General features: G+C 44.2%; 1 protein-coding gene across 3 annotated transcripts in view; it reads left to right on the top strand.

Moving 5' to 3' along the window:
* The first annotated feature begins 1,230 nt into the window (after positions 1-1,230).
* The window catches only part of ADAM23 (ADAM metallopeptidase domain 23), a 177,287-nt gene continuing 169,261 nt past the window's right edge, over positions 1,231-9,256 (top strand). For 2 of the 3 annotated variants that reach the window (XM_017893938.1, XM_017893940.1), the window contains exons 1-2: positions 1,361-1,644; positions 2,874-3,091. In XM_017893938.1, coding sequence (XP_017749427.1) covers positions 2,978-3,091 — 114 coding nt within the window. In that variant the 5' untranslated portion in view covers positions 1,361-1,644; positions 2,874-2,977. Of the gene's footprint in view, positions 1,645-2,873; positions 3,092-9,256 lie in introns of all 3 variants that reach the window. The other variant, XM_017893939.1, reaches the window with a different exon arrangement.

The raw sequence follows: 9,256 nt of genomic DNA, 5'->3' as shown, positions 1-9,256 counted from the left end.
GGAATTCTCCACCCCAGCCCTCACCCCATGGATGTCGGAGTAAGACAACATTGTTATGACTCGGATTGTCATTGGGAGGGTGAATAAATGAATGCTTAAATTATGAGAATTTGGGGGCAGAAATATGCCACAGACTCTTATTTGAAGCCATCAGATTTAGTGGCTGCGAACCCACCAAAGTCGGGGATTTACAGTTTTTACAGTAACGACAGAAAATTTCCGCTTTCCTCTGCAGCAGTCAGGACTGGATCTCAACAGGAATGTGTCCTACTCAATGCGTGCCCACCCCCGTGGTTGACAAACAACGGATTTCCCAAGATAGCTGCCACACACTCTGTTTCTAATCTCTGTATTGCTTCCCCTCCAGAATGTCTAAGTCCTTCCCGAATACGCCCAGTCATACTTTCTGAACTTTTGAGCAAATACCGTCAGGCTTCCTGTGCTTTCCTCAAAGACCCCAGGCATCGGCAGGGAGGACACAGGCCCGGGCGGAGCGCCCCTGCGCGGGGGATTCCTGCCACTCCGCGCCAGCCTGCGGTGCAAACGCGCTTCTCAGCCGCAGTCCCACCCGCTGCTGGCAATCTGAATGAGGAGCCGCGCTATTTTTACCTCCCCGGCTTCAATCCTTTATGTTTACATGCAGGAAGCAAATAAATAAGGGATTAAGAAGGAAATGCATGGCCTTAGTTTATCCAGAGCAGGAAGGGGTTGGAATAGGAGGGAGTATGTGAAGTCTGGGGTGGTGGAAAAGGCAGGTGGACTTCGGCTGGTCGTTTTCTCCCGATCATCCCTGTCTCTGGCCTGGAAACCCCGGCACTCTCTTTCTCCCCCTCTGGCTTATCCGTGACTGCCAGCTCCCCCTCCACCGCCCCCATCTTTTGAGGTACCACCCGTCACCTCTGATGTTGCTTGGGCTGCTGCATCACTCTGCTGCTTCCCCGCTTCCCCGCCCCCCAACAAAGCATGCGCAGTGCGTTGCGGGCCAGGCAACAGCAGCAGCACAGCATCCAGCAGCAGCATCAGCACCCCAAGCCCCGCTCGGGCGCGCTCTCGGGGGGCGGAGCGCACGCCCGCTCCGCGCGACCCCGCGCCGCTCGCTCCCGCGCGCCGCCTCAGCATCCTCAGGCCGGCGGCAGCCCCCGCAGTCCGCTGAAGCGGCCGCGCCCGCCGCGGGAGGAGTAGCGCTGGGGGAGGCTCCAAGTTGCGGAGCGGCGAAGGACCCCTGGGGATCTCTGCGTCGCCGCCCAGGGAGTGGCTGTGAGGGCTAGGCGAGCCGGGGAAAGGGCGCCGCCCAGCCCCGAGCCCGGAGCCCCTGCCCGCCGCGCACCATGCGGCCGAGGCGGCGGACCGGGCTCCGCCCGCAGCCGCCCCGCAGCTAGCCCGGCGCTCTCGCTGCCACACGGGAGCGGGGCGCCGGAGCTATGGACGCATGAAGGCCGCCTGGCAGCAGCTCCCGGCGGCCGCCCCTAGCGGGCTGCAGCCTTGCCGGCGCTTCCTGCGACCCCCAACGCGGCCCCGCCGGCTCGGTGCCTGCCTGCGCCCCGGCCCGCACGCCGCCCTGCCGCCTGCTCCTCGTCCTTCTCCTGCTGCCTCCGCTCGCCGCCTCGTACCGGCCCCGCGCCTGGGGGGCTGCTGCGCCCAGCGGTGGGTATGGCCCCGTGCCCTTTGCGTTGGCTTTCCCGCGGGGCCCTGCAGAGGAAAGCGAAGGGCGCGCGGGTCCGTGCGCTCCAGGCTTGTCCCCGGCTCGGCCTTTCCTTCCCTCCCTGCGTGTCTTTCCACCCTTCTCGTTCCCAAACCCCCATTCATCCCAGTTCACTTTTGGAAGTCCATTTCTGTTGCATTCGCTAAAAACCCATTCCAATTCTTGTTGGTTCCACTGGGAGGTGTTTAGTGGATCCTGGGTCCCTCAGCGATCTCTGTGCAACTTGCGGAGGGGAAACCAGTGGATGGGAAATACAGCGAGGGAGCAAGTTGATACTTGCGTGGTGGAGCCTTAATGTGAATGCGGGGAGGATGTAGTGATAATAGTGGCGATGGGCTGTTTCCTCAAATTTCCTACCCGGCATATTCAGTGCGGTTGGAATTAAGGTGGGGGAGGCACACTTCAGGGACCAAAGAATTAAGGTGCTGAAGACATACTTCGTGCACGACCTTTGGTTCTGATTTCTCAAAGTGCTTGTCATGATAATGAACAATTAATATAATACCATCTTCAATACATTGATGATTGGAAATCACTGAAAGCAGAAAGCTGGCTTTGGCAGGAAAATAAAAAGAAATTGGAAAGCTGCCAGCATCTATATCCCTACATGGCAAAGTATGTTTGCTCATCTCAAAGTTAAAAGAGAAGGGAATTGCCCATTTTGTTAAAAGAGTCAATTAACGTTCGGTATCCATGAATTCAGTACTGAAGTTATCTTAGGAGCGTTCTTAGCTCTCGGATGGGATGCCACTAGGCAGAGTAGAGTTGTGCTTCTGTGGACTCAGAGAAGGGGTGGAGATCGGGGGCAGGACCCCTGAACATGTTCATTTAATGACTCTTCTTCTCTCAAGTTCATTCTACCCCCTCCCCCCCAACACTTAGAAGTGTGGATCTGAGTCTGACTAGAAATGTATATATAAGACATAAGTCAAAACAAATAGTGCACAGTTGTATAAACTTTATTGGCTATTTATTAACCTCTCCAGGCCATTTTATTGTTGAAATAACTTGCTTCACTGTAGCTATATTTCTTAACTGCTTATAAATAGAAAACTTTGTGTTTGCAATTAAAGGAAAAATGCATTTTAGTGTTTATGTATTTATGGGGTAAATATATGTGTGTTTGTGTATGTTTGTGTTTCCTGCTCCCCCACCCCGCTACCTCCACCAGCTCCGCGTTGGAATGAAACTGCAGAAAAAAATTTGGGAGTCCTGGCAGATGAAGACAATACATTGCAACAGAATAGCAGCAGTAATATCAGTTACAGCAATGCAATGCAGAAAGAAATCACACTGCCTTCAAGACTCATATATTACATCAACCAAGACTCGGAAAGCCCTTATCACGTTCTTGACACAAAGGCAAGACACCAGCAAAAACATAATAAGGTAGGCAGGAGGCTGGCTATGCAAAAGTAACTATCATGAAGAGTTTTCCTTTGATTTGATTTTCTGCCAGAATCTGATTTCACAAATTTTACTGCAGCATTTTATTAAGAAAGCAATTAATATTATGATAGGGGAGAAACTGGAAGGAATTAACTTGGAATCTACTGGGATAGGACTGTTGTTTCTCTTCTCTGACTAAATTGGGACTAGAATTTTCTGATACCTGAAATGATATCCATGTATCTTTCAGGTACATTGGGCACCGAACAGTAGTTAAGTGAATGTGTTTATGATTCTGACTTGTTTCTGTGAGGCTTTATGTAAGGGTGCAGTATTCTGCCTTGATATGAAACTGCCTCCCATGATATAAAAACTGCTTTCAATCTGCACATATAAGATTGCTTCAAGAAGCTATTTGGCTGCAGTGTCTCCATCAGTTTTTCCACTTAGAAACTGAATGTTTAAACAGTCTGTTTCTTTAATTGTTCAGTAGGAGGAAAAAATTTTTTTTTCTGTTGTATTTTCAATAGGTAAACAATTTGACATTTAAAAAGATTACGGTGACTAGACACAAATATTTGCATAATATGAAGAACAGTTTTGGTTGGCATAGTTCTTCAGTACCTAATTTGTATTGATTATGAGCGGTTGCTTTACTTTCAGGTTAGTTAAGAAAGTGGGACTCATATTTACAAAGCTTTCAGTAGAAGACAAGTATGTTTAATATCCAAAGAGTTTAAGGGATCTTTTTCCCTGGTTACTATTCTTTACTTGAATTATATTATTTTGAACCCCGAGCCGATTTACACAATGGATTATTGGTGCCTCTGTCGTTTATCGGGAGCAGAAAATAGAGTCTGTATGTTAAAAGTTTCCTTTTGACCTGTACTTGTTCAGGTGAGAACAACAGTTAACTGTCTAAACATCTAGAATTTAAGAAAGTATCTGCAGTTTACATCATTGTTTTTATTAGTTTTCTAAAATATAGGTGAGTGGTAACAGTATTTATCCTCATTTTACAAATGGGGAGCTAGACATTTAAGGCTTTTGGGTGATTTTCCTATGTTGTAAAGCAGCTAATATAAAATTCAGGTGACCTGAATGTTTAATGTTTACTATTTTTTACAAGTTAGGTCTCTAAGAAAGTGCTTCCTTCACCTTGAATATTACTGGAGAGGTGAACTTTCTTTCACATTATTTTGAAGTGGCTGCTACCCACCATGAGATAAATGTGTCTCTGATCTCAGCCAGCCCTTTTCTCCATAAGCTCCTATATAACTTAATGGGCTGACTAATAGGTCATGTCTAACTCATTTGCAATTAAAGGAAAATGCATTTTAGAGCGTATGTTTTATGGGGTAAATACATTTTATTGATAGGAGAAATACATTATGGGGTAAATACATTTATTGATAGGAGAAATGGGTGTTGTCTTTAAAGAAGAGAAATCCAGGGCCCTTTTGATAAAATGCATTGAGGCTTTTATAGCTTTCCTTATAAATGGGACCTTTTAGAGTTGAGTGGTTAGTTCTCAAACTCCAGCACCTTTGCTTAGGGTGCTGGTGGAAGGAAAAACAGCTGCCTCGAGGCTTGTTTCAAAGAATGCTCAAGCCGTCCTCAGCAGAGACTTGAAATTTCAATGGAACTTTTTAATAATTCAGATGTTTGAGGCTATGACTAATGCTTGCCTTATAGTTTAACCTTATGTGACTGTTTTCTTTGGTGGGACGTGGTTTGACTGTAATATACCTGACTTCCTATGATAATAAGGTTTGTTAAACCTGTACCCACCACTTGCCTAGAGGAATAGACTTCTGACTGTGGATCACCTGCTTGACCTTGGAATGATTCTATGTGTCATCCTCCCCCCTACCCTCAATTGTAGTTGGGTTTCTTTTATACTGTACTTTGAAAAGAATGTTTCTACAGAAATCATATTTGAAAGCATTTTTCTTATTAGTTTAACTCTATAAACATTTGTTGCACCTTTGTCATGTGCAAAGCAGTATGGTAAGTATTCCAAGATAAGAGATAAAGGTTAAAAGGATGAAAAGTCATGATCTATCCTCCAGGAGACAGGAAAATGAGATAAGCAAGATTTTAAAAGTGCTCCCGTACAGGTATAGACAGTGTTGTTTGGTGGGTGCCCTGAAATCACCCTTTGTGTTCTGTGCTCCCCCTTTTACTTCTGTTGTTAAGCATCTCTTGAAGTAGTTGATAAAAACTGTTCCATCTGCTTTCTACTGTATCTTGGGATGACTTGCTTAATAACAGTGATGAGAGACACTTGCCAGTTGTGCTGCTTTAGAAATGTTTCAGTAAGAAAGTATAGAATTTCATTTCTGCTTTCATGTAAAAAAGTTTTTATTTTAATATCTGTGTTATGTACCTTTTTTTCCCTTCCCTGATTTCATTGCACTGAAGCACATTTTAATGAAAGCCTTAGAAATGCTGAATCACTGTGCCTTTCTCATGGATCCCTAGACTGGGGGTAGAGGTGGAAATGGAAATTCCCAAATATGGGTTGCAAGGCCAAGCTCCACATTTATGTCTGAAGAAATTTCATAAATGTTTAGTGTTGATCAATCTTTATTACGTTATAGCTGTGAAAGTTAACATGTTTATTAACTCTTCCAGAATTGGTGAGTGTAAAAGCAGATTGTGCAGACCACCTCTTTGCATGCTAATGTTTCTGAATGCCTTAATGTGTCTTTGTCAAAGAATGTTGAAGAATCTTTTTTATCTCCACAGAGTGATGTATAACCAGTCGTCCAAACTGTGCCATTTTTTAAAGTAGAAGTGGGCACTCCTAATAATTATGCCAGGATAGTAGGCATAAACCAAGGTAGTCCAGAGCAGGCAGGGAGTTTTGACACCTTGGATCTAAGTGCTATATTCCTTGATTTTTGGTGCTTATCCCAATTCAAGATTCTTTAAAGACAGTTTTATTTGCTGATGATTTATTATAAATTCTTTCTTACTAGCTAGGAAGTCAGATTCCTGCCATGTAGCAGTATTAGGGTCTGAAATGGAAAAATTTAATTTTGCTTTGTGTGATATTGTGAAATGTATTTGGTAATTATCCTATTTCCTGGTACACAGCTTCGAAGACCCTTGGAATCTCCAGAGTGATGAGTGTCTTTCATATGCCAATGAGATGATGTGTGGCTGGGTGTCTCTAGATAGCTTCAGGATGGGAGCTGGTCACCAGAAAGACCAGCACATTATTAGAGGTTTAGGATTTGCGCCCCACAACCCCAAAAAGAGAGGTGGGAGGTTGAGTTGATCGCCAGTAGCCAGTGATTTAATCAGTCATACCTACGTAAGGAAGCATCCATAAACACACAAAAGACTGGGTTCCGGAAACTTTCGGATAGCTGAACACGTGAAACTTCCTGGAGGGTGGAGTTCCTGGGGAGGGCATTGAAGATCCTCACCCTATGTGTCTCTTCCATCTGGCTGTTCATCTGTATTCTTTGTGATATCTGTTATGTAAATGGTAAGTGTAAGTAAAGTATTTCCTGAGTTCTGTGAACTGCTCTAGCAAATTAATTTAAGGGGATTCTGGCTACCCCAATTTATAACTGATCTTTCAGGAGCACAGGCCTCCATATGGGGCTTGAGATTGGCATCTGAAGTAGGCATCTGTAGGCTTGTGGGACTAGGCCTTCAACCAGTGGATCTGACGCTATCTCCAGGCTAAGTGTCAGAATTGAATTGGAGGACACCGAGGTGGTATGTGATGGAGAATCTGCAGAATTACTTGGTGTGGGGGAAAACCCTCCCATACATCAGACGTCAGAAGTGTTGGGTTGAGTGTTGTGTGAGACTAGAGAAGGAAAAAACATTGCTTTTTCTTATATCTCTTATTTTGTTATCAGGATTGATCTTTTTTACTTGTAGAGACTTTTATGGGCATAAATGGAATTGTATGATACTAAATGTAAGCATTTTATTAACCATTAATGTAACATATTAATAAAATGGACCATACATTTTAAAAGCAGGAGGAACACTTTGGATTCATCCATTCATTCTGAGATAATCATATGTAGTCTGTTCCTAGGAAAGTTAAGGAAGCTTTTCCTGAAACTTTAGTCAGAAACTACTCCTCCTGTTGGGCGTGGTGACTTGCGCCTGTAATCCCAGCACTCTGGGAGGCCAAGACAGATGGATCACCTGGAGGTCAGGAGTTTGAGACCAGCCTGATCAATATGGTGAAACCCCATCTCTACTAAAAATACAAAAATTAGCCGGGTGCAGTGGTGCACACCTGTAATCCCAGCTACTCGGGAGGCTGAGGCACGAGAATCTCTTGATCCTGGAGATGGAGGTTGTGGTGAGTGCCACTGCACTCCACCTTGGGTGACAGAATGAGACTCTGTCTCAACAAACAAACAAACAAACCACCCCCTTACCAAAACAAAAAACAAAACAAAACAAAAAACTACTTGTTCTGTATCATGTTCCCTTAGGATTCTCTTCTCTTCTGGTTGGGAAGGGATTGTGGAGATGCACGATGCATAGCACTGGGCCTTGGGGAAAGCTGACTTTAGTTGACGTGTGTGTGGCTCAGTCTTTTGTTGCTTTCTCTACTACCTACCACCCCAGGTTGAAGAGAGAATAGAGAGAAGTTTAAATGAATTTAGATCTCGGTGATCATTTTTATTTCCTTCTCTATTTTAGAACAGGACTGGTTCCACATTTCTTGACTTTCCAGAAACCAGTTGTTCCATTGTTGTTGGTATGGGACAACAGAAAAAGAAACATGGGATGAAGAGTCCCATCTGTCTCTGCCATGAGATGTTAGCACAGTTTTTTACAAATCTGGAACCTATATTTTTATGACCTTTATTATAAGGAATTAATTTAAAAAATCAATAGAAAGTTTTATATGTAGAACATAGGGAAAAGATTTCCCTTCTGGAAGTTTCTTTAGCAAGCCCAGACTTTATCTAAAGAGCTGCCTTTAAACAGCCTTCCCAGGTTTTCCAGGTCTTCCTAAGCAGTCGTTACAAAATTGTAATATATAGAATTCAGGCTTGTAATGATTTTACTTGTAATGCTTGGCATGTAGTAGGCCTTCTGTTGAATGAATTGATGATTGAACACTCATATGTTAGAGTATAGTGGTTCCCATGGAATTCATGTTGTAATCAAACTGAAATTCAAAAGGACCCTCAAAATACTCTTCAGTATTTTTGGCACTGTGCCAGATCAGTAGGAGAGAGATTTTGGTCTTGAGTTTTAGCACTGCATAAGTCACACTAACTATATGCTTACACTACCTAAAGTAGCAAAAAATACCTATATCAACAATTCTTAAATAATGTCTCTCACTGCTACCCATCATCAGTGTGATAATCAAGAGCTGACTATCTGGTAGTTATTGTTATGGTAGAGCAAGATGTATCTTTCTACTCAAATAGTTTCCAATAAATCAGATTTACACATGGTAGGTGTTCAGTTTTGTTTGATTCAGCAAACATTTATTGAGTACTTCTTTTGAATCAGGCGCTGTGCTAGACTCTGGGGAAAATGAAGAAGACTAACACTGTCCCTACCTTTGCTCACTGGTAGAGTGTTAGAATCCAGATAGCCGCTGACGTGTGGTTTATGTTAGTGCAGTTACTAGTGGAAGGAACAGAAGGCTGTAGGCGTCCAAAGGAGAGAATAACCTTTGCCTAGGGAAGTCAAAGAAAACCTCTTAGGGGAAGAAACAATTGAGCTGGCCCTAAAGAGCAATTAGGAGTTAAGTGAAGAGGGTGGAGAAAGGTGGAGAAAGGAAGGTGCAGAAGGTGGAGAAGGTAGAGAAAGGAAGAGCCACAGAATCGGCAGAGGAGAGGCTCCAGGTGCAAAGGCCTGACTTGCTTGGGTAGTAGCAAGTTATTTGGGTGGTGAGTACAAGAAGGGGAAACTCAAGTATAGGAAACTTCAAAGACAGGGTCTCGCTCTGTCGCCCAGGCTGTAGTGCAATGGCACGACCTTGGCTCACTGCAATCTCTGCCTCTCGGGTTCAAGTAATTCTCCCACTTCAGCCTCCCTGACTAATTTTGGTGTTTCAAGTAGAGATGGGGTTTCACCATGTTGGCCAGGTTGGTCTTGAACTCCTGACCTCAAGTGATCTGCCCACTTTGGCCTCCCAAAGTTCTGGGATTACAGGCG

The sequence above is a fragment of the Rhinopithecus bieti genome, unplaced genomic scaffold (genome assembly GCF_001698545.2).
Source record: "Rhinopithecus bieti isolate Rb0 unplaced genomic scaffold, ASM169854v2 scaffold_22522, whole genome shotgun sequence".
Lineage (NCBI taxonomy): Eukaryota > Metazoa > Chordata > Mammalia > Primates > Cercopithecidae > Rhinopithecus > Rhinopithecus bieti.
Note: the sequence above shows the minus strand (reverse complement) of the source record. Positions and strands in the feature narration are given on the sequence as shown.